Here is a 24327-nt window from a genome sequence, read left to right as displayed (position 1 = left end):
GAGAGTTAGGCTGCTTATGGCAGCGGGCTTGCTTGTCTTCCAAGATGCGATGGCTGTAGAGAGAACAGGTGGGAAGTCTCGTTAGAGTAGGAGATATGAGTCCTCAATAGCAGCAGACAGCATTAATATGAAACCCAGCAGGATTTAGTAAGGCTTCATTGGTTCAATGGGGGAAAGAGACTGGAAAATCATTTCCCTTTCCTGCATGGAGCAAAGAATAACAAAAACTTGTCCTCCTACAACTAGACTTCAGAGCTGGAAAAATGGTGGGAGTTTATCCTCTGTCATATGAGTTTATCTTTTGGAAGGTTTAGAAGAACTGCTTGTCTGGCTGCAGAATGCCTCCCTACCCCCACAACAGCTACTAGAGGAGAGGAAAGACCTCTCCAGAACAAGGTCTATTCAACCCCCAGTGCTGTGAAATCTCTTCCCCAGCTAGTGAGCCCATGTGATGCCCTAACAAATGACTCCATGCCCTCTGGGCAATGACTGTTCCCAACTTCCCTCAGCATTGCAGTAAGAAAGAAAGACTGTGTGGAAGTGCTGTTTTCTAAATAGTGAAGGAATCGCTGAAGGAATGCTAGAAATCTGAGAGAGAAAAGTTCAGGCTCTTGATCATCCCTGACAGGAAGTCAGGAGCAGGGGAACCTCCCCTTTTAGATCAGATCATTGGAAGAATGCAGAAAAACTCAGCCTAAAGGGGTCTCGAACTAAACCCAGTGAGAGTTTGATCAACTCTACAATGATTAGTTTTGCACTGCCTTTTCCCAGAATGCAATCATCATCAATCGTATTTATTGAGCGCTTACTGTGTGCACAGCACTGTACTAAGCGCTTGGGAAGTACAAGTTGGCAACATATAGAGACAGTCCCTACCCAACAGTGGGCTCACAGTCTAAAATGTAAACTGAGGCAATCCTAATGTAAACTGAGGCAAAACCTCTAGCAGGTCTCAAAAATGCCACTCCTTTAGTAGACAAATCCTATTCATTCCAATTGATACCTTCCAGAATGTTTATAAAAAAAAGCATAGACTACAGGCACTTGGCATGACCCCCTGCCCCAGTCTCATATTCCTAAAATCTGTGCAAGGTGATCATTGTATAAATCCATTTCACATCTTGTCATTGACCAACCTCGAACAGGGAGAGTCAGGACCGAGTTTGTTTTGAATTACAATTCAAGAATGAATGAAAGACCCCAGGCCTTTCACGATGGACAGGTGTTTACTAGTTACAGTCAACAGCCGATATAAATGATCAGACAAGTGCTTCCATTTAATTCTCTGAAGCTACTTATACTTAGCTTGATGTAGTTGCGGCTCTCCTATCTCTTTCCTTGCATGCCTCAGGGAAAGCTGAATGCAGTAGTTCGATACAGCTTCAGTGGTTACCAACCTCCTGAGTTCCCTGTCCTCCATTGAGCTGGTCACAGTGTGGGCGTTCCCTGTCGAGCTGGTGATGATGTGGACATCCCCCGTCTCACTGGTTAGGTGCATCAGGCCCAGACCAACTGGTGTCCTCTGTGTAGTAGCTACAGACAACCCCAGCTCAGACTGAGTTCTTAAACTCTTTCACCAGATGAGCAGATGCTGAGTGCTGTCTTGTCCCTACCTCGTGATCATCCACGCACTGGGGCACCCTGGACCGCTTGCCCTTTGGCCCGTGCAACAAACCACTCCGGTAGAGCAATCCACTTGCCCGGACTTCTGGTGCAAGCTCCTGGATTGCTCAGTTTGGGACCCTCATGGGTCTGGGGCAGAAAGTCATACCCCTGAAGTGAGCATCCTACCCCAGAACCACTCCCACAAATGGAATGTCCTAGGAGCTTCAATCATTTTAACCAGCCTCACTTTCTCCTTTCCCCCACACAAACTCTCCTGGTGGGTCCCAGTGCCAGATCATCCCCAAAGTCACTCCCCCCCCTTCTCCAGCCCCCCGGCTCTCAACACTCTCTGCTACTCTCCCGTCCTTCCCAGCAATATCCTGAGGAGCTCTCCTCCCTCCTCTCAAGTGCTACTCCGGCCACCTGTGCTTCTGACCCCATTCCCTCTCATCTCATGAAATCTCTCACTCTGTCGCTTCCCCCCTCCTTAACTTCCATCTTCAACTGCTCACTCTCCACTGGTTCCTTCCCCTCTGCCTTCAAACATGCCCATGTCTCTCCCATCCTAAAAAACCCGTCTTTGGACCCCACCTCACCTTCTAGTTATCGCCTCATCTCCCTCCTACCATTCCTTTCCAAACTCCTTGACGAGTCGTCTACACACGCTGCCACGAATTCCTCAACACCGACTCTCACCTCGACCCCCCTCCAGTCTGGCTTCCGTCCCCTACATTCCATGGAAACTGCCCTCTCAAACGTCACCAATGACCTCCTGCTTGCCAAATCCAACAGCTCCTACTCTATCCTAATCCTCCTCGACCTCTCAGCTGCCTTCGACACTGTGGACCACCCCCTTCTCCTCAACATGCTATCCAACCATGGCTTCACAGACTCCGTCCTCTCCGGTAGTTCATTCTCAGTCTCTTTTGCAGGCTCCTCCTCCCCCTCCCATCCCCTTACTGTAGGGGGTCCTCAAGGGTCAGTTCTTGGTCCCCTTCTTTTCTCGATTTACACTCACCCCCTTGGTGAACTCATTCGCTCCCATGGCTTCAACTATCATCTCTATGCTGATGACACCCAAATCTACATCTCTGCCCCTGCTCTCTCTCCCTCCCTTCAGGCTCGCATCACCTCCTGCCTTCAGGACGTCTTCATCTGGATGTCTGCCCACCACCTAAAACTCAACATGGCCAAGACTGAACTCCTTGTCATCCCTCTCAAACCCTGCCCTCTCCCTGACTTTCCCATCACTGTTGACGGCACTACCATCCTTCCAGTCTCACAAGCCCACAACCTTGGTGTCATCCTCGACTTCGCTGTCGCATTCACCCCTCACATCCAAGCCGTCACCAAAACCTGCCGGTCTCAGCTCCGCAACATTGCCAAGATCCGCCCTTTCCTCTCCATCCATACCGCTACCCTGCTCATTCAAGCTCTCATCCTATCCCGTCTGGACTACTGTATCAGCCTCCTCTCCGATCTCCCATCCTCTTGTCTCTCCCCACTTCAATCCATACTTCACGCCGCTGCCCGGATTGTCTTTGTCCAGAAATGCTCTGGGCATGTTACTCCCCTCCTCAAAAATCTCCAGTGGCTACCAATCAACCTGCGCATCAGGCAGAAACTCCTCACCCTCGGCTTCAAGGCTCTCCATTACCTTGCCCCTGCTACCTCACCTCCCTTCTCTCCTTCTACAGCCCAGCCCACACCCTCCGCTCCTCCGCCGCTAATCTCCTCACCGTGCCTTGTTCTCGCCTGTCCCGCCATCGACCCCCGGCCCACGTCATCCCCCTGGCCTGGAATGCCCCCCATCCCCACATCCGCCAAGGTAGCTCTCTTCCTCCCTTCAAGGCCCTACTGAGAGCTTACTTCCTCCAGGAGGCCTTCCCAGACTGAGCCCCCTCCTTCCTCTCCCCCTCCTACCCCTCTCCATCCCCCCCGCCTTACCTCCTTCCCTTCCCCACAGCACCTGTATATATGTTTATATGTTTGTATGTATTTATTACTCTATTTTACTTGTACATATCTATTCTATTTATTTTATTTTGTTAATATGTTTTGTTCTCTGTCTCCCCCTTCTAGACCGTGAGCCCACTGTTGGGTAGGGACCGTCTCTATATGTTGCCAACTTGTACTTCCCAAGCACTTAGTACAGTGCTCTGCACACAGTAAGCGCTCAATAAATACGATTGATTGATTGATTAGAATAGTGCTTTGCACATAGTAAGCGCTTAATAAATGCCATCATCATTATTATTATTATTACCCAACCAAGTGCATAGTAGAGTGTTTTGCACACAGGTGCTCAAGTATTGGCAGGTGCTCAGACAGGTATTGGCAAGTGGCTGCTGTAAGATCTAGCAGCTGCCACCACTGGTTAATGATGTGCAATATTATGCATTTATGATTTTTTAAAATAACTCTTTATTCGGCCTAGGTAACCTCTTAAGGGCCAAGAGTAGGCATTAAATTAAAACTTGTTGATTGTAATTGAAGTTAATTGAACAGTGGCAAATGAGCAGCGTTATACAGGTCTTAAGTACTTTAATTGTAATTACCAATAAACATATATATCGTAACTTGCTAATAATCAAAGATCTCATAGAATTGATCTTTCATTATAGGAGGTGAAGACTAAAGATTTCCTTGACCATCAGAAGGATAAAGTTACTTTGACTCTTGCTCGTTTAGCTCGCCATGTGGAGGTGGAAAAGCAACAGAAAGAAGAGAAAAACAAAGCTTTCAGGGTAAGGTGAATACAGAACCTCAGTTCCTATTTTTATTGTAGAATCCTTTGGATCTTTGATCCAGTTATGAAAACTCAACTCAAAATGCTGAACATAATTACAATCAAACAGAATTGAATCAAATAGATGGATTATGAATTTTTAGCTTTTTTGCTTTCTCTGTAAATTTACCTTCATAGTAGTGTTAATCTAGAAAACTAGAGGGCAAAGGGAGGAGTGAGAGGAGTACTCCCCACTACCGGCAGCCCAGAGTAGTACTCTGTTCTTTCTCCGGTGGTGTTCCACATCCTTCCTATTTCCTAAAAGGTGCTTCCTTGTTTTTCATTGAAAAAATGGGAAATTCCTGGTCCTGGCTCCCAGCCTGACTTGCTGTTCTGGATTGTTTCTGCTGTAGAATTGTTACTGGAGATATTTGCTCAAATTTTTCTGGTAAAACATATGGGGCAGAAGAGTATCTGAAAAAAGTATTGCTGTACTGTTTGCCCTTCACTCTGAGGGAGGTCCTGGTTCAGAACTGGAACGGATAATAACAGACCTGTTTATAAACAGGTATTCATACATGAATCTTGAAAGAAATCCTATTTAGTGATGGAGGAGGGGGATGTGGAGGAGCGGCCACTGTGCTTCTCCTCAAATTTCCCAGTTGGCCGCTTAAGTATCCTGAATCATTCTGGCTTCTTTTCCCCAACAATTTAAATGCCGCGTGGATGGTAAACTTTGTGACGCAACTTAATTTGTTACAGTCATCATAACAAACAGCTCTTTTTTTGTCTGTTTAATTCTCTAACGAGAGTAAATGGTATCATGTTGGCTCTGAAATGAGAACCTCCCCTTTCTCTTGGGTTGACTTTATTGTTGGTGAACCCAGGGGAAATGAAACCATGTCCACTCAGATGTCCTTTCCCTTTGGCCTGATCCTATCTTCCCCATAATTATTTTGAACTTGTCTCGCACCAAAAAACACAACCAAAAAAACCCCCCCAAAAAACCCCAAAGAATGGAATCGAGGATTAAAAAAGCACCAGAGGCAAAAAGTCTTCACTTAAAATCAAAGTTGCCGTTTTCATCACCTTGAAATATCTCATATTAGCTGTTCTAGGTTCAGTTGGTTAATTTTACATGTCTTACACTTCCTAGCAGAGTTTTTCTGTTGAAGAAATTTTGTTATGATGGAAGAAATCATTCAGATCCACCTTGGTAGAAGCTGTAGTAAATTGGGAGACTATCAAATGTTGTCTAACTTTTCTTGCTTTCTACTGTGATAGTCTAAGCATACTTAATAAGTTGTAACTAACAAGCTGAAAACGAAGCACAAATGCTAGATCAATCCATCAATCATATTTATTGAGCGCTTAATGTGCAGAGCACTGTAGTAATCACTTGGGAGAGAACAGTGTAACAAAATTACAGAGTTGGTAGACACATTCTGTTTCCACAACAAACTTAGAGTTTGGAAGCTGCATTCAGAGGTAGATCCCATTATTAGTAATTGTTTATGACTTCAGGAGAGCAAAATAGGGGCAGTTGATGTGGGAAAACTTTTTTTTTTTTTTTTTACAATTTTTGTTTTGGAAGTTTCTGTAGTATAAGTAGCCAATTGATCATTTTGCATTTGCGTGCTTACTGTGCACCGAACACTGTACTGTGTGCCTGGGAAAATGTGGTACAATAGAGCTACTGTGTGCCTGGGAAAATGTGATAAAGTAGAGCTGGTAGACACTATCCCTGCCCACAAGGAGTTTACAGTGGGGGAGACAGAAATTCAGATATATTACAGATATGGGAAATGGATATGCACAAAAGTGCTATGGGGCTGAGGATAATAATAATAAATAATGACGATGGCATTTATTAAGCGCTTACTATGTGCAAAGCACTGTTCTAAGCATTGGAAAATTTTAATAATGGCATTTATTAAGTGCCTACTATGTGCAGAGCACTGCTCTAAGCGCTGGGGAGGTTACAAGATGATCAGGTTGTCCCAAGGGGGACTCACAGTCTTAATCCCCATTTTACAGATGAGGTAACTGAGGCCCAGAGAAGTTAAGTGACTTGCCCAAAGTCACACAGCTTACAGTTGGCGGAGCCGGGGTTTGAACCCATGACCTCTGACTCCAAAGCCCGTGCTCTTTCCACTGAGCCACACTGCTTCCCTGAGGATGGAGTTAAGGTCAAGTACTAAAGAAGTACAGACCCAAGTGCACAGACAAATAGGGGAAATAACCTATAGCAGGGCTGCTAATAATATTTTACTCCTTTTTCAAATAGATTTCCTCATAAATAAATCTGCAGCAGCTTTGGCATTACCAACACCAAGATCATCAAGGGGTGAAAAGGCCAGGCCAAATCTGTTCTATAAAAATTTGGCTTGTTTCTGTTTTGTGAATCATTCAGTGGTATTTATTGAGCACTTACCTTGTGTAGAGCACTGTTCTAAGGACTTGAGAAAAAAATAACAGAATTAGAAAAACCAAAAAACTCGCTTGAATCATTTCTCTGTAGAGATGCAACCTCAGTGTTATAGAGAAAAAATTGATACAATGTGGTGTTCATTATTGGCCTCATCAAAAGTATTGGGGAAAAAAAGCCACATCTACTAAAAAAATACTTCTGCTCCAGAGTAGATCTCTGAGAGATTAAAAAATTGATGGTAAGTTCTAATTTACAAGGTTAAGAAGAATTTTATTTTTCCCATCTTTCTTTTTCAACACCTGTTAGTCATTTTTGATATACTACATACATGAATACAAATTCATGTTTGTAGTCAAGAATGACCAGGCAGGACATTATCTATATTTTACCCTTCTGTGCTGATGGCTTTCTTTGACTTAGAAACTTTCAGTATATGCAAGCCTATTTTGATAATATAAAGTTTGAGTAGCTGAGGTTTTAGTTTTTGTCTTTGAATGGAATTGAGCACAGCAGTATGTGTATGAGTGCAGTTGAATAATCTTTGTGTTCAGAGATGCTTTTTTAAAAGTGTAATTTGGTTGGAAAATCATAATTACCTGTTAATATTTACCTTCTATAGGAAAAAGTAGATTCTCAGCATGCTCATGGACTACAAGAATTGGAGTTTATTCGTGGGCGTACAGACACAGAAGCAGCAAGACTTTGCGTGGACCAGTGGCTAAAAATGCCAGGTAAGTCAAAGGAAAGAGGGAAGGTTCAGAAACACTGAATTAAATACAATTTTTTTGTTGAAAAGACAATGTAGAGGAACCATATAAGCAGCACTGCTGTAGCCTATTTGTCTACATACTTGGATATGTACCCCTTTAGCAGAAAAATACCAGTCACAAGGCAGCATACTCCGGAATGATTATTTTTCTATTTAAAAGTTTCCTTTCAAACAGTGACTGTGTACAGTCCACGTAAAGAGTTCAAAAGCTTTGCCGTTTGAAAAATATGTAAAGCTTCTGTACTATGCTTTAAAATGCCAGGATTTTAGGGATTTCAAAATAATATGAAAAATTCAATTTTTATAACATTCCTGTGAGCATAATCCATAGGCTTGGACAGATTTGAACAATCAAATGCCATTTTCAATTATTTTTTACCCTGGGGGATAATACCTGCAGAATAAATTTTGTCATAGGAAGTAGTTATGTTCTAGTAGTTTAAGTGCTTTAAAACATTTTCATTACTTGAATTCTATTATTTTCCCTTGGTATTCCTCATTAGGCAAAGATAGAGTTTAAATGTGCCGTAAGAGGAATTGAATTTCAAGCCAACCTGAAGACCTACACATCAATTGATGTTAAACTCCATCTGTATGGATAGCTTGTGTAGGAAGAAGCTGTCAATCTTTTAAGCAACCTACATGAAGTGAATTTCATTGTTTGGAGAAAGTCTTGTAGACAGATAACCTCTACCTAGTCAATGAGTAACAAACATCCTATGAATTGTACATACCAGTGTAATAAAACAAACAAGCAAACAAACACTCCAGGGGGAGGGGCAGGGGTTTGGTAGATCAGTCTCAAGCTTCCCCATTAATCGAACCTCCCCGACTGCTGCTCCTGCATATTCCCCTCGGACCCAGGATGCCAGCAATCCCCGCTACAGTCTTCCCCACATCGCTCATTCTCGCTTGACAGCTTCGGGAGACGAAGGGTGAATGTTAAGTTTCCTGTCGCACTCGGCTAAGTATCTCGTCAGCTAGTTAGTTCTGCACAGCACATCTTCATTGTCAATCTGCTGAGGGTGGTACTCCCGGCAGGAGAGCCCGAGGGGAAAATCTGTGAAGGGCAGGCTCTTCAGGGCTGTATTTCTAGTGCTTTTGCCTGTATTGTATCATCTGGGTCCACTTCATTGAACTGATCCTGGACCTGAATTCCAACCACGAGGCTCAAGGACATGACACTCGACTCCGTCCTTCACGATGTCTCCAGGCACAGACCGACTCTAGGCCCCGCCTAGCCGTGTGCTGATCACTGGATGAGAGAAGCAGCATGGCATCGTGGCCCGGGAGTCAGAAGGTCATACCAACTTGTCTGCTGTCTTGGCCAAGTCACTTGACTGGGCCTCAGTTCATTCATCAAACCTCCAGAGAAGCCTACTCCACTTCCTCTCCACAGCCTATAGGAAGTAGTGCCCACGGGCACTATATGGGGTAGGGAGAGTTTCAGAAGCTTCTGGGGCTATAAAGGGGCAGTGCCACGTGCCCCATTGAAGCACACCTAGTGGAAAGATTGGGTTTCTGGGGATGGGGGTGTAGAATCAGGGAAAGAAAAGGCAGAAGGTTATTAAGGAGAAGGATTTGCAACTGCCCATTGTTATAAAGATCTGGAAAAACATCCTTAATTATAGACCCCTGCAACCCATTCACATATTCCTCCAGGACAGTGTCTAATTTTCATCCAGGGCTTTCCCAGCACTTAATGTAGTGCTTTACTGTACTAAGTGTTGGACTAGATATCAGATAATCACATCAGTCTCAGTCCCTAATCATGTCAGACTCAGTCCCTGCGCCACTGTAAGGGGGAATATTCAGTTTTGTTTCATATCATTTCCTTTAAGAAAATTGATTTTTTTCCCCTTTTTTTTTGTATGGCTTACATTTTAGTATGAGGTTGACTTGCAAGATACTTCTTATGAGGATGGTATTTTTGGTATTGTCTCTTGAGCATCTACTTTTTTATGAAAGACTTTTGTCCAAGCAGATGCATTTGGCTAAGGGCAAGGTCAATGTTACTTTTTTTTTTATAGTGCCTAATACTCTTTTGAAATTTGGATAGCATAAGAGCATCCTCAAAAATATTTTCAAAACATTTTGAATTCGAGCTAGGAATAGCATTTTATTTAAAATTGTTTTTTTGCCATAGGACTCAAACCAGGCGTAGTAAATTCTGGAAGAAAAAGTGCAGTCCGAAGAACAGGGCAAACACCCTTGGCCAGTAGACCCATGTCATGCCCCATAATGCACTGTAACAAGAAGTTTGACAATGGACACCTTCTGTTAGGTCACTTGAAAAGGTATGTTTGGCAATGAAACTATCCCAATCTTTCTTATACTATCACCCATTGTTAGGGACCCCTTCACCCATCCATTTCTCAAATTCACCCTCATTTTAATAAAGAATAAAACTGATGATATTTCTATATTAAGAAAGGATGAGCCATAGTTACGTCTTCATCTCCAATGATAGGTGAGAGGAGAGTACGGGCAATGCTATGGAGAAAAGGAGGGATGAGGCAGAGAAGCAGCATAGCAGCATGAAGGGTGCAGGTCTGGGAATCCGGAGACCTGGGTTCTAATTCTGGCTCTGGCACTTGCTTGCTGTTTGACCTAGGGTAAATCCCTTAGCTTCTCTGTGCCACAGTTTCCTCTTCTGTAAAACGGGGATTAAATATCCGTTCTTTCTATGCTTTAGACTTTGAGTCTCATATGGGACAGTGGCTGTGTCTGACCCTATTGTATCTGTCCCAGCACTTAGTATGGTACTTGGTGTATAGTAAATGCTTAGCTAACGCCACAGTTGTTATTATTACAAAGAAGGGCAGGGAGGCAGAGAGAGAAAAGAGCCAAACAACTGTTGGAGCTCTTCCAGCATAGGTTTTTCCGCCTGCTACTCCACTCAGAACTCTGCTTAGAGAGGCACCACTCCTAAGTCCATATGCACTAAACCATTTGGTCTACCTTAGAGGGTGGGTTTTTATTATGATAAGCATCTTTGCTTTGTAGGTTTGATCACTCTCCATGTGACCCAACAATTACACTGCATGGATCTCCCACCAATTCCTTTGTTTGTGTGATGTGTTTTAAAAGATTTACCACCCAACAGCAATACAGGGATCACCTTCTGTCTAAGGTAAGGGCAGACGTTCTTTTTGTTTGGTGCCAAGTAAAGAAGGTGGGTTACTTTTTGATTATTATTTCAACTGCTCTTAAACTTTCAAAAAGTTGTAAATTTGTAAATTTCCTGATGTAAAAGGAAATGTCATAAGGTTCCGACTAAAATACCTAGATACCACAGTGATAGTAGTAATAGCATGTATTGAGCACCTGCTGGGTACAATGCACTCTACTAAACGTTTGGGATGTACAGAATGAACAAGTGACACATTCCCTGCCCACCATAAATCAGTGGTATTTACTGAGCACTTACTCCGTTCAGAGCATTGTAATAAGTGCTTGTGAAAATACAGTACAACAGATTTGGTAGACATATGTTCTCTCCCCACAAGGAGCGTATAGTCTAGAGAGGGAGACAGGCATTAATATACATTACAGATAGGGGAAATGGGAGAGTATAAGGATACTTACATAAGAGCTAGGGGGCCGGGGTGAGTACTGAAGTGCACAAGGAGCTTTCACCCTAATTTTAGACAATATAGATATAGAAGAAGTATAGAGGTACTGGATATGTAGGAAGCAGCATGGGCCTGGGCGTCAGAGGACACCTGGGTTCTAATCATGCCTCTGCCAGTTGTGCAATGTGACCATGGGCAAGTCACTTCTCTGTGCCTCAGTTTTCTACTCTGTAAAATAGGGATTCAGTACTTGTTCTCCCCACCTACTTAAACTGTGAGCCCCATGTGGGTCAGGGACTGTGTTCAACCTGATTAACTTATATGTATCCCATTGTTTAGAACAGCGCTCAACACAGAGTAAGCATTTAACAAATACAATAATAATAATTTAAAACTTGTAAGTGGGTGAAATTTCACTTGTTACACTCCTGCTGATACTGTCCAAAAGCTCAAAGCTTAGCAGTTGACCAAATAATACACTTTATTCATCACTAAGGAAGCTATATGTCTGGCTCTGAAAAACTACCATAGCGTTTTTGAAGACTGCAGGTAGCTCCATCTTCATCCCAGGTAAAAGAGGGATTCTTGTGGTGATGGCCACTACTTCACTACTTTGTTTTTAGCCTCAACTTTTGAGGAGGTCATTATTGCAGTCAAGCCCTGAATCTGAAGATTTCCCTGAGGAATCTACCTGGAAATAGGGTGCTTGATATTTGATGTTTTGATGTTCAAAAACCATCCAAGTGGTCTTTGAAAAGGTCAGATGTGTCCTTTTTAGTACCAAGGACTGTGTTCTTTGCAGAGTCAGTGCAGGATGTGAACTGACAGCCCTAAGAAAACTGAGCTTAGATACTAGCCCTTCACTTAGCCGAAGCTTTTCATCTGCCACAGAAAACAGTTATCATATTATAGCTAGATAATATACACTCCACCTACCAGCCATCTCATACCGTCTGCCTCTGGGATAGGGAGACCCGATGTGAGAGAGTGTGGATGGTTTTTCGCCAGTCATTCCCACTGCTGCAAAAAGAACTTCTAGTACAGGACAGTCCCTTCTCCTCTTAACGATTGTGGCTGAGATATCCACAATGGCAAGGAGCCAGAAAAAAATACTGTATTTTCATGGTCATAGTGTGCAAGAAATTCTTTCTCAAAGACACATTCCTGGATGCAGTCTGGTTGCCTGCAGTGTCCCCTTGGAACCGTATCACAATTCTTAACATTCATCATTATTCCGAGGTGTAAATAGAGAATTGGAAGACAGAACTAGGAAAGGCCAGCATGGCTCTGGGGAGATTGAAGGACTAATATTGGGCAACAGCATATAGCACTTCTTACCATGTTGAAGGTCTTTGACTTCTACTGTTCGAATAACAGCTAGGGAAAAGTCCTGGGACAAGCTCAGCTTGTCTGTCACTTTGCGTCTACTGTTCCAACTTCACAGTACGAGGACTTCAGTGGCTCAGGAGAGTTTGCTATTTCAACCTAATCTGCACTCCATTTCTATGAAATTCCCCACTCTTCCCCATTTACCGGTCCTCACTTGAAACGGAAATGGGTATGAGAACCATGACTGACTTCTGCATGGCGTAGTGGATAGAGCACGGGGCCTGGGAGTGAGAAGGTCATGGGTTTTTATCCCAGCTCTGCCACTGGTTTGCTGTGTGACTTCGGACAAGTCACTTCACTTCTCTGTGCCTCAGTTTCCTCATCGTAAAATTCATTCAATCGTATTGAGTGTGTACTGTGTGCAGAGCACTGTACTAAGTGCTTGGAGAGTACAATTCGGCAACAGAGATAATCCCTCTCCAGCAACGGGCTCACAGTCTAGAATGAGGATTGAGACTGTGAGTCCTGTGGAAGACAGGGACTGTATCCAACCTGATTTGCTTGTGTCCATCCCAGCACTTAGTACAGTGCCTGGCACATAGTAAGCTCTTAAATATCATTATTGTTATTGCTTAATTTCATCAGCACAAATAATGGGTGGATTGGAAAATAAGAATGGGGAACAATCATTAGGATTCATTAATCCCTCAGTGTTTGTGGCCTTTTTTTGGTCAATGTTCTTTAAGAAAATAACCCTTTTAGCTTCTGTTTTTCTGAATTTTGTTTTTGTTTTTAAAATGGAATTGACTGAAGTTTTCTCTAAGAAAAGGCACAAGTGGAAATGCCACCCTTACTTTCTGACTCCCATTTCTTTTTATGGGCATAGGTGCTGGGTTTTGTTTCTCGTGGAAGAAATTGTCAATATTCCTCCCCCTCTACCATAGTGACAGTGGCATTTTTTTTTCCTCCTCTCTGAATTTTGTGACGGACTTTCATTCCAGGGAAATCCTACCGTCAGCCACAGGAAGTCACTAGAGCGCTGCACATAGTCCAGTAGGTCTCCCGAGAACTTACTGTAGCTTCTAATCTGGTCCTGGATCAGAGGAAATGAACATTGTTGTCTCCATTGCTTTTTCACCCAAGGATTTTACTTGGTGTCTAATTAATTCTCATGGATCTGTATTCCAAGGTTAAAGTTCACTTTCTCCTTCCCCACATTCAGTGTCTGTTCGTAGATATCAAGCTGCCAGTTTCTCCTATTCCCTTGAAAATACCTGAGTCATTCTCCCATTCCCCTGCCAATTCCTGGTCCCTACTCTCAATCAATCAATCAATCGTATTTATTGAGCGCTTACTTTGTGCAGAGCACTGTACTAAGCGCTTGGGAAGAACAAGTTGGCAACATATAGAGACAGTCCCTACCCAACAGTGGGCTCACAGTCTAAAAGAGTGGGCTCACAGTCTAAAAGAGGGGGCTCACAGTCTAAAAGGTTCTACTCTCAAGCAGAACCTTCAGGCCTGTGGTCCCCACACAGATGACTGAAGCCTCTCCCTGTTTATGTTGCCATTGTGTCATTTCACGGGGCTGCTCACAAAGTAATATGGATCATTTCATTCTCATCAGTTTGTGTTTTAATCCAAAACACAAGAAATATTTTTCTGTTGATTAAAAAAAAAAAATGTCACAGCAGCAGTCTTTTCCTTCTTTTCCCATACCAACTCATTTTGCCCTCAGTCCTTCCCACTGCCAGTGTGCTTTTGTGGAACCTTTACCTAGAGTGCAGAGTAGAAATGATGAAAAAGCAATTATGACAGCAAGCTAGTGTACAATGGAAGAACTAGTTCATCTTGGCCTACTTTTTTCCAACTGATTTTAAGAGGAAAGTTGAATGTGATGTGATTTCAACATTGTTAGAAGCATTCTAACTTTTAAATGTGTGGGGAATCATTCCCAACAACAGCAACCTCTCTTACCTTCCTCTTCCCTATTGTCTTTGTCGGGACAAACTTGAGTGCAAGCTTTGTAGTCCTCTGTAGTTTGCAGAGAGTGCCAATAAGTGTCTTCCTGTGATGCTTTTGGTTGCCCAGAGTGAAGACGAGCCTTCTTGGACCTAGATCAAGTTGAAACATTCCTCTTAGGCCACGAAGCAGTTTTTACAAAATGGAAACTTTGACTCTCTCCACCCAGGTTTCTATGTGCTCTTGTATCTAAAGTTAGAGTACAAAATGTTCTTCAGTACATTCCAAGCACATGAAGCAACAACGTGACCTAGTGGAAAGAGCACAGTTCTGGAACTCAGAGCACCTGGGTTCTAATCCCAGCTCTGCTATTTGTCTGCTGTGTGACCTTGGGCAAGTCACTGAGTTTCTCTGTGCCTCAGTTTCCTCATCTGTGAAATGGTAAATCAGTACTTTTATTCCCTCCTACTCTATGTGGGACAGGGACTGTGTTCAACCTGATTAGTTTGTATCTACCCCAGTGCTTAGTACAATGCTTGACACATAGTAGGCACTTACGCATCGTCATTATTGTTGTTAGTTGACATTTCCCTCATATGCTAAATGTTGTGGAAAAGTAGAATTTCCCTGGAATTAATTGTCTCCTATCAGTTCATAGTCTTCAAACATAAGTGTGATCTGTTTGTGTAGAGAAAACCAGCGGTAGTGTTGACATTTAAAAAACCCAGAGTCTTGAATGTTTCCTCCTATGCTTATTTGGCTGGATCTGGCTTGGCTGCTATACGCTGCCTGGCTTTTTCATGCATACATGGGGATGAACTGGGAAGAAACACTGTCAACAATCAGGTCTGTCTGTCCCATTGTCTGTTCTCCATGCCAGAGTTGAAAATGCAGATGAGATGGTTGATTTGGAAAGCACCGTTCTTCGATAATTCAGCTCAGTGAAAAAACAATTATGATTTTTGAGAACAAGTTTGCAAGTTCCTTTCAAGAAAGCGTACAGATAGAATGGGCTGGGAGTTCACCCCATTCCCTCTAAATAAAGGAAAAATCTGATTGAAAATCAATCAGTTGTATTTATTGAGCACTTACGGCGCAAAGAGCACTGTTCTAAGCATTTAAGAATATAACACTATAACAGAGTTAGTAGACACGTTCCCTGCCCACAACAAGCTTCCAGTGTTGGCTGTGCACACTTATTTCCAGTTTAAATATTAAGATGACCAGCACAAACCTCCAGAACCATGGCTGTGAAATGTCACAGTTCCTTGCCAGGGTGTTATTAGGTTTCACTGTCATATTATTGATAAAATCAATGACATAACAGCCGAATCAATCAATCAGTCATATTTATTGAGCGCTTACTGTGTGCAGAGCATTGTACTAAGCGCTTGGGAAGTACAAGTTGACAACATATAGAGACAGTCCCTACCCAACAGTGGGCTCACAGTCTAGAAGGGGGAGACAGAGAACAAAACCAAACATATTAACAAAATAAAATAAATAGAATAGATATGTACAAGTAAAATAAATAGAGTAATAAATATGTACAAACATATATACATATATACAGGTGCTCTGGGGAAGGGAAGGAGGCAAGACGGGGGGATGGAGAGGGGAACGGGGGAGAGGAAGGAGGGGGCTCAGTCTGGGAAGGCCTTCTGGAGGAGGTGAGCTCTCAGTAGGGCCTTGAAGGGAGGAAGAGAGCTAGCTTGGCGGATGGGCAGAGGGAGGCCATTCCAGGCCTGGGGGATGATGTGGGCCGGGGGTCGACGGCGGGACAGGCGAGAACGAGGCACGGTGAGGAGATTAGCAGCAGAGGAGCGGAGGCTGCGGGCTGGGCTGTAGAAGGAGAGATGGGAGGTGAGGTAGGAGGGGGCGAGGTGATGGACAGCCTTGAAGCCCAGGGTTAGGAGTTTCTGCCTGATATTCTGCCGAAGTATTTTCAAAAACCACATTTGACTAGAAATGGAAATGTATGTACATTTGAATAGCTCACCTAGATCCTAGTTTACTAGGGAGTATTTCCCAAATGGAAGAATTTGTTTTAACTAGTGTTTGCTGAATGAGATCCTTAAAGGGGCTTCTTCCGGGTACCTAGGGCTCTGGAGCCCTCTTTCTGGCACCTTGCCATGTGAAATTGCTGCTGGAAAGGGGACTTTGAGTGAGTCGAGGTATTACTACAGTAGTCCAGGGCTCTGACAGCCTTCCTACCTGCCTGGTAACAGCAGTGTGCATTTCAAAGATCCATTTCGCCGAGCAGCAACTCTTTTCAAATGCCGCTGTCAGTCAAGCAGGCAGAAAAAGGAGCAGAAGGGTTGTAGGCATAGGGGTCATAGTTTTCTCGAGTCAAAGTTTCATTATTCATATGTGTTAGTAAAAGTATTTCTATCTCTATCTTATCTCTTAGGTGGCTGCAGCCGATGGACACAGAAGCAATCTTCCTCCCCAACTTATTCAGTGCTTCGCATGTCCGAATTGTTTTCTTCTTTTCAGTATCAGGGATGAGTGCTTGCAGCATATGTCTGGAAAGAATCATTTCCTTCAGACATTTAAACTGAGTGGTATGTTAACTCCTGGTTTTTTTAAGCTACCTTCTGGTAGTTTAGTAGTTCTCAGTTCAGGTTTTCTCACAGACCCATTATAAGTTTCCTAGATAACCTGCATCCTAACTTCATCCCAAATAGCCCTCTGCTTATGCTCAAGAACAGAATCCAAGACCCATGGTGGTCCTTTCGCTAACTTTGAGAAAAGATCTAGTGAGGGAAATGAAGTTTTAACTCTTGTTGGTTGTAACTGAAGAACCAATTCCATGCATCTGTGGGAGCACCCTCCTTGTGAAGGGAGCTTCTCTGCAGACCCCCTTTTTTTTTTTAATCCACGGTACCCTCGGGCCGGAGGAGGTTTCCTGACCCTTGAGGACATCAGTTCAGTTGTCTAAAAATAGGCCAACCACTACTGCTCAGTGTTAGATGATGACAACCATATCACCTAAACAACATATATGCCTCTTTTTATTGAATTCAATATTGGGGGAGGGGGAAGGGTTGTGACACTCATTCATGTCCAACCCAGCTATTAAATTTGTGTCTTTTTTTTCTTTTGTCCAATCCTGTTTTCCAGATAACAAAGAAGTGGCACAACCTATACCTTTTCCATCTTACGCAAAGAAACTTCTAATATCTTTCTGCAAAGATGTCATATTTCAAGTGAAATGTATAGCCTGTCACCAGAGATTACACTCCCACATGGAACTAACAGCTCATTTCAGGTTTGTACATCTGCGGCCTAAGATAAAGGGATCGATTCTTTAATAATGGAATGTACTGTCAAAAGTTGTAGAGTTTGATATTAACCTGTACCAAATTCATTGTTGTTTTCCTACTCTGTGAGGCATGATAAAGTCAGTTGTTCTTCTGTAACTTCACATATAAAAACTGCACATTCCCGAGAACTTGCACGTAGTATTCGCACCTTGACTAATGCTACGGACATGTGCCAAACTGCTTCTTCGGATGCCACATCCCCCTGTACCCATGAGGATGCGTTTTGTGAGAAGAAAGTTCCTTAATCCCTCAAAAGCATTCTGTGAGTGAGAATGAGAAAGTGAAAACATGTCCTATAATAATGCTGTTTACTAAGCGCTTATTACGTGGCAAACCCTGTGCTAGATATAATACGATCAAATTGAACAATGTACTGGTCTAAGAGGGAGGAGAGCAGTTATTTTTATCCTCATTTTAGAGAGGAGGAGATTAAAGCACAAGGAAGTTAAGGTATCTGTCTAAGTCCCCCAACAGGTAAGAGGCAGAGCCAGGATTTAGAACTTAGGTCTCCTAATTCTTAATCAATAATATTTGAACACTGTCCTGTCCTTTATTTCCATGGAGCCACACTGCCTGGGACTTTGCTGCAGTGTTTCTTGGTTTGAAGGAAATGGAAACCTAGGGAACTGCGTTTCCTCTATGTTTTGAGGCTGTTAGCAATTTTTAATACCGATGTGTTTCTTTGTAATGTTTGGGCCTACATCTCATTTACAGGTATACTATAGTATTTGTTGTTTTGACCATCCACATTTTACCCCCACGTATATTAGCAGTAACCGATGTGCCTTTTCTATAGAGTGTTTTATCCTCTTTGATAATTAACCTTTTTTCATAATCCAAAGGCTTAAAAAATTAGACACTTGCCTCTGAGGACCCAATTGGAACAAACAGGCCTAACCTGTGACCTCAAGCTGTCAGGAAGGGTGTTCTGAAAGGGAGTGGGTTCCCAAAGGAGGCTCTGGCTCCTGTACCCTGGCCTCTAGAAGCAGGTTAGATTACCTGTTCAGGACTATTAAAGGTAGCTGCAACTCAAGGAAGGCAACCAGCTAGTGCACAAAGTTGATTTTAGTGTCTGATTCTGGAAGGACGGCATGACAACAGTGATTGGAAGGGTTTATGTTTTAGCTCCTCATCCTACGCCCTGAAAAAATAACACACTACAATTACAGAATTCATGGTTGGGGAAGAATTAAGTGGGTGTCTTCATATGTGGGGAATGAGCTAAGCAAGCCTGCCAAGGTTGTGCCCCCAGGTCTGAACAGCCTCCATGTGAGTCAGTGTTAATATCAAGTGTCCTGCAGTCTTATGTGTCTAACTTCTCCAGATGTAGCCTTTTGAGAATATTGCTCTGTTGCTCTCTCCTAGCTGTTGTTAGCTGTCCCTTATATCTCTAATGATTTTGTGCGTTAGAATCTGTCGTATGCAGTAGATGGCCTTTCTTTATCTGTCTTTTGCCAAAAACCTTATTGTTAGTCTCCTGTTTGGAGGATCCTGGAGTTGCTTTTGAATTCCAGAAGTGGGGCTTTGCATTTATATCCTCCAGCAATGCAGATAGATTTAAGAGCAGGGGAAAAGTGGCATGGTTAACCTTTTTTCATGGTTCTACTCACTAACAACCTTTTTATGAAATTTAAAGTTAAGACTGGTTAATCACTTCTGTTTCTTTAGCGCTATTTTGAAGACTGTTTAAAACTTCCTACTTTCTCATTCACCACAAATTATAGCCTTTGAAAAGCCACAAGGCAGCAGTATCATTCCCTTGAAGTTACAGAATTTTCTTCTTGAAAGAGCTTAAAAAATTTCCTATGTAATATCTCCTGTATCTGAACATTCTTTTGAAGTAGGGACTGTCTTCATTGTAGCGTAATTGTAGTAGTGATGGCTTTATTATGTACCCACTATGTGTGAGGCACTGTTAACTACTTAAGATTTGGGAGTAGAACAGATGTGTGAGATAAAAGATGGGAGTCTCGATGACCCTAAGATGGCCTCCGTCTGGGAAGGGAGGGGAGTGATGTTATCTATTGGACATGGGAAAGCTCAGTAAAGGAGTAGATTTAGGAAGGAAGATGAGAAATTTTGTTGTAGACATGTAGAATTTGAAGGTTCTTTGAGATATGCAAGTAGAGTTGCTGATGACAGAGCAAGTACAGGCGTCCTTGAGCTAAGAGGCCATAAATCCACCTTTTAAGGACTTTTCAGCCCTAATTGAAACTGTCCTTGTCAGAGACCTGGGATGAGAAGGGCTGGGAGCCCAGGTCAGAGAGCTGTAGGGGCTATATCCCCCATGGTGTGTTTTTCGTGTCATTTTTTTTTCCCCTTGAAGCAATTGAGCAGCGAGGCTGAAACAAATGCCCCTTTTAGCTGTGCCAGTGGGCATCTATAGAAGAAATTCCCTGCCCTAGAAATCCTACACTGTACATTTGTGCTGTTCATAGGGCATATTGCCCTGATTGGGCCTACCTTAGCCTTCCCAGGCTGGTTCTGGGTGTCAGAAACTAGTCGTCCAGCAAGCTATCCAGGAGGTAGCTCCATTTTGAAAGACCTGTAGTTTCCACCCTTCAAGTCCCTACCTTTCCCTTCGAGATCCCTCCCCTCATCACCCAGGCACTTCTGAGTCAGAGCAAATCCCAGGCACAAAAGCCAGTTTCCAACGACATAGCCAAAAACATCTTGGAAGGGATCATTGTTTGGCATTTCACCAAGGGCAGGAAAGGTGGGGAAAGTGGGAGTAGAGTCCCTATCTTCTAACTCTTATGTTGCTCAGCACTTAGATGATGATGCCAGGTATTTAGTGTTTTCTTTGATCTTGGAAAATCATTTTGTGATTTTTTTTGTTCATTTGTTTTTTTTCTATGCTTCTTTTAACTTCTTATTGCCAGAAGGAAAATTACCATATATGGAAGTGGCCAGTGAGGTCTTGGTTTTTCATTTTAACTTTCTTCTTCCTCAATTTCCTCATTTATAAAATGGGGGGAAAGTCTGTTCTCTGTCAATCAATCATATTTATTGACTGCTCACTGTGCAGAGCACTGTACTAAGCGCTAGGGAGAGGGCAGTATAACAATATAATAGACACATTCCTTGCCCACAATGAGTTTACAGCGTACAGTTAGTGAAGCATAGTGGCATAGTAGATAGAGCAAGGGGTTGGGAATCAGAAGGTCATGGGTTCAAATCCCAGCCCTACCACTTTGCTGTGTGACCTTGGGCAAGTCACTTCACTTCTCTGTGCCTGTTACCTCATCTATAAAATGGGGATTAAGACTGTGAGCCCCATGTGGAACAGGGATTGTGTCCAACACAATTTGTTTGTGTCCAGCCCAACGCTTAGTAGAGTGTCTGGCACATAAGTGCTTAACAAATATTATAATTATTATTATTATCACAGTCTACATTCTCCCTTTTAGATTGTGAGCCCCAGGTGGGACAGAGACAGTCTATTTTAGTAATGTTGATAATAACTGTGGTATTTATTAAGCACTTAGCATGTGCCAAGCATTGTACTAGGTACTGGGGTTGATGCAAGATAATCAGGTCCCATCTGGGGCTCACAAGCTAAGTAGGAGGGAGAATAGGTATTGAATCCCCATTTTGGAGATGAGGGAACTAAGGCCCACAAGTGAAGTGACTTGCCCAACGTCAGGCAGAAGACTGGTGGTGGAGCCAGAATTAGAACCCAAGACCTCTGAATTCCCAGGTCCATGTTCGTTTAACTAGGCCTAGGCCGTGCTGTTTCTCATATTCTGATGCTATTGCATCTACTCCAGCACTTAGGCATTAGGTATATGGGTAGCATTAAGAAAGTTAATCAGTGGTGTTTATTGAGCACTTAAAGTGTGCAGAGGCTTGCTTTTGTTATTATTGTTGTTATTGTTATTCTACTAGTGATCCCAGGATAATAGGAGTATCCAGACCAGAGTTCACCCCAACACTCCCATGCCAACATTCATGCTCCTCACTTCATTTTGCATATTTCCCTCTTTAGTATTACCAGGTAACTTTTTAGCTCTGAAATAACAAGTGAGTACGTCCAGAGAGCCTGTAAGAGGATGCTGTTAGGTAGGAGGCATGGGGACTGCCCAGGAATGTGAACAGCGTAGGGCAGCTGCGTGTGTGTGTGTGTGTGTGTGTCTCTCTCTCTCTCTCTCTCTCTCTCTCTCTCCCTCTCCCCCCCCCCCCCCCCCCCCCCCCCCCCCCGCCACAAAGCATGCAGGAATTGTGAACGTTGAGTGAAAGTGTATCTTTGTATCCCATGCAGAGTCCAGTGCCGGAATGCTGGTCCCATTGCAATAGCAGAGAAGAGCATCTCTCAAGTTGCGGAAACATTCAAAGCAAGAGGCTACTGTCCAAATTGCAACCAATTGTACGTGGATGAAAGCAGTGCAAAACAGCACAAACAGAATTCAGGGCACAATGTCAAACTTATTTCCTCGATGGAAGAATCTATCTTACTGTACTGCCACATTAATGAAAGCAACCATTCTCCCTCTGACTTGCATCTCCTACTAGATCATTCAAAATTTTCATCACTTAAGAGATTGATTCCTACCAAAGACCCTTCTGAGAAACAGAAATGCAGCATCTCTCCAAAGAAGAAAAAGAGTTTGGAAGGCAAGATCAGCGATGGTGGAGCATGTGTCAAGCAGGAGAAGAAAAGACCCACAAAAGCCTGGTTTTGTGAATGCCATCTAAAGTTTTTAACTGAAGATGCAGTAGAAAAGCACATTTTCTCTGCCAACACTATGTGTTACAAGTGTGTTGTATGTGGGAAGTTTTCTGAGGATCCGGGTGTTATCCGCCTGCACATGAGCCGATTCCATGGAGGAGCACACTTGAGCAATTTTCTCCTCTGGTGTCGAACGTGCAAGAAAGAGCTGAGCAACAGAGAGAGCATTATGACTCATGCCACCGAATTTCATAGTGGACATGGTTTCTTTTACGAGCATGACACTTTGGAAGATGACCCTTTGCCATCGTCTTCTAGGACCCTGGGGAATAATTCGGCCATCTCTCATCTAAACCAGCACTCGAGTAGTCCTCCCCAAGGGAAATGGCAATGCCGGATCTGTGAAGATATGTTTGATTCCGAGGAGTTGGTTCAGCAGCACTGCAGGTCTCTAGAAAGCCATCGGTTTCATAGGTATAGCTGTGGACATTGTAAAAAATGTTTTCATAAGCTAGAAACGTTATATCGCCATTGCCAAGACCAACATGGACAGGAAATAAGGATTAAATACTGCTGTGGGCTCTGTGACCTCAGCTTCGATTTGGAGGAAGAATTTTTGAATCATTACGAGGATCTCCATAACATTGATTATGTGTTTGTGTCTGAACAAAATAAAATTTCCATTAAAAATGAGGATGATTTCCTGCCTGTGGAAAAAAGGTTAACTTGTGGCTGCCGGGAAAGTTACAGATGCAAAGTGAACAAAAAGGAAGATTATAGTCGATGTTTTCAAGTCATGCTTGACAAGGGTCGTCTGTGGTTTCACTGCAAGCTTTGTAAAGCAACAGCACAAAATGTCGCAGATATGAAGGCCCATCTTCACAGAGGTCACAACGCAGAGGAAGTTAAAGAACTTTTTTTAGTGAAGTGTGGGATCTGCAGCAAAAGTTTCCGTGATGCTGAAAGTGCACAGCAGCATTTTCACACCAAACACTGCTTTCTGCAGAAACCTAGTTTAGACCATTTTGGATCTGCAAAAGTGAATGTATTCAGGTTCACAGCCGGTGATGCTCCACGAGACAAGAAACTGAAACGGTCAGCAGCCAATCCCAAAATATCAGAAGCTCCTTCCAGTAAGCTATTAGATGTGGACATGGGACCAGAGGATGATAGAGACCATCAGAATATAGGTATGCATAGGTTGGAAGCATATGCAATTAGTTCCTATGTAATAGTGAAGGCAGAAAGTGTCAGTGGGTTTAAAGAAGCTTTGGATATAGTAACAGGTGAAAAGTTCATAATGTGGTGTTGAAGAAAAAGCTAAGGCTGCTAGGAAGTACACCCCTAATCTTGCAGTTGATGTCACTTAAGCCACTGTTGGAGGCAGAATCCTGACCTCAGTCTAATCCAGAATAGTATGTAATATTTTTTAATACTGCTGTTTAATGTCTATATAAAGTTAATATTTATAAATGTGTTATAAGATTCTTATTTTGTGTTTTATTTAATAAGATTGAAGGAGACAGCTGGGTCCAATTTCTGACAACGATTCCAATTATGTATATACACGCATATACGTAATATAATATTCCTATATATGTATATATGAGGGGGCAGGTTTGTGACTATAAAATGAAGTTGTAGTTTTTAATGGATATACGTAAATTTCCTTTACCACAGTTTGATTCTGATATCAAGCTTGAGGAGGCTGAGCACAATTGTTGGCTAAAACTTAACAGGCATTTTCTGATTCCATCCTTCACTCATTTCTTTCTGGCTTTTCAGAAGACATGGGGAAGGCATAAAAAATATATTGAGGGGTCATCTTGTGCTTTTATGGGGTTGGTAAGCTCTCTACAGCATTAGAGCGGTAAGGAATGAACAATCTGACCTTTGATTTTTCTAATGAAAGAAAAACCTTGTGTGCCTTGGCTTC

General features: G+C 42.8%; 1 protein-coding gene across 2 annotated transcripts in view; it reads left to right on the top strand.

Moving 5' to 3' along the window:
• LOC119928180 (E3 SUMO-protein ligase ZNF451-like) overlaps positions 1 to 24327 on the top strand; it is a 68889-nt gene that overhangs the window by 16978 nt on the left and 27584 nt on the right. For both annotated transcript variants that reach the window (XR_005451055.1, XM_038746190.1), the window contains exons 3-9: positions 4230 to 4352; positions 7384 to 7495; positions 9680 to 9830; positions 10540 to 10666; positions 16807 to 16960; positions 17520 to 17667; positions 21984 to 23581. Coding sequence is in view for 1 of the 2 variants with exons in the window: in XM_038746190.1 (XP_038602118.1) it covers positions 4230 to 4352; positions 7384 to 7495; positions 9680 to 9830; positions 10540 to 10666; positions 16807 to 16960; positions 17520 to 17667; positions 21984 to 23581 (2413 nt within the window). In the remaining variant the exon portion in view is untranslated. The remainder of the gene's footprint in view (positions 1 to 4229; positions 4353 to 7383; positions 7496 to 9679; positions 9831 to 10539; positions 10667 to 16806; positions 16961 to 17519; positions 17668 to 21983; positions 23582 to 24327) is intronic.

This window comes from Tachyglossus aculeatus, chromosome 1 (assembly GCF_015852505.1).
Source record: "Tachyglossus aculeatus isolate mTacAcu1 chromosome 1, mTacAcu1.pri, whole genome shotgun sequence".
Taxonomy (NCBI): domain Eukaryota; kingdom Metazoa; phylum Chordata; class Mammalia; order Monotremata; family Tachyglossidae; genus Tachyglossus; species Tachyglossus aculeatus.
Note: the sequence above shows the minus strand (reverse complement) of the source record. Positions and strands in the feature narration are given on the sequence as shown.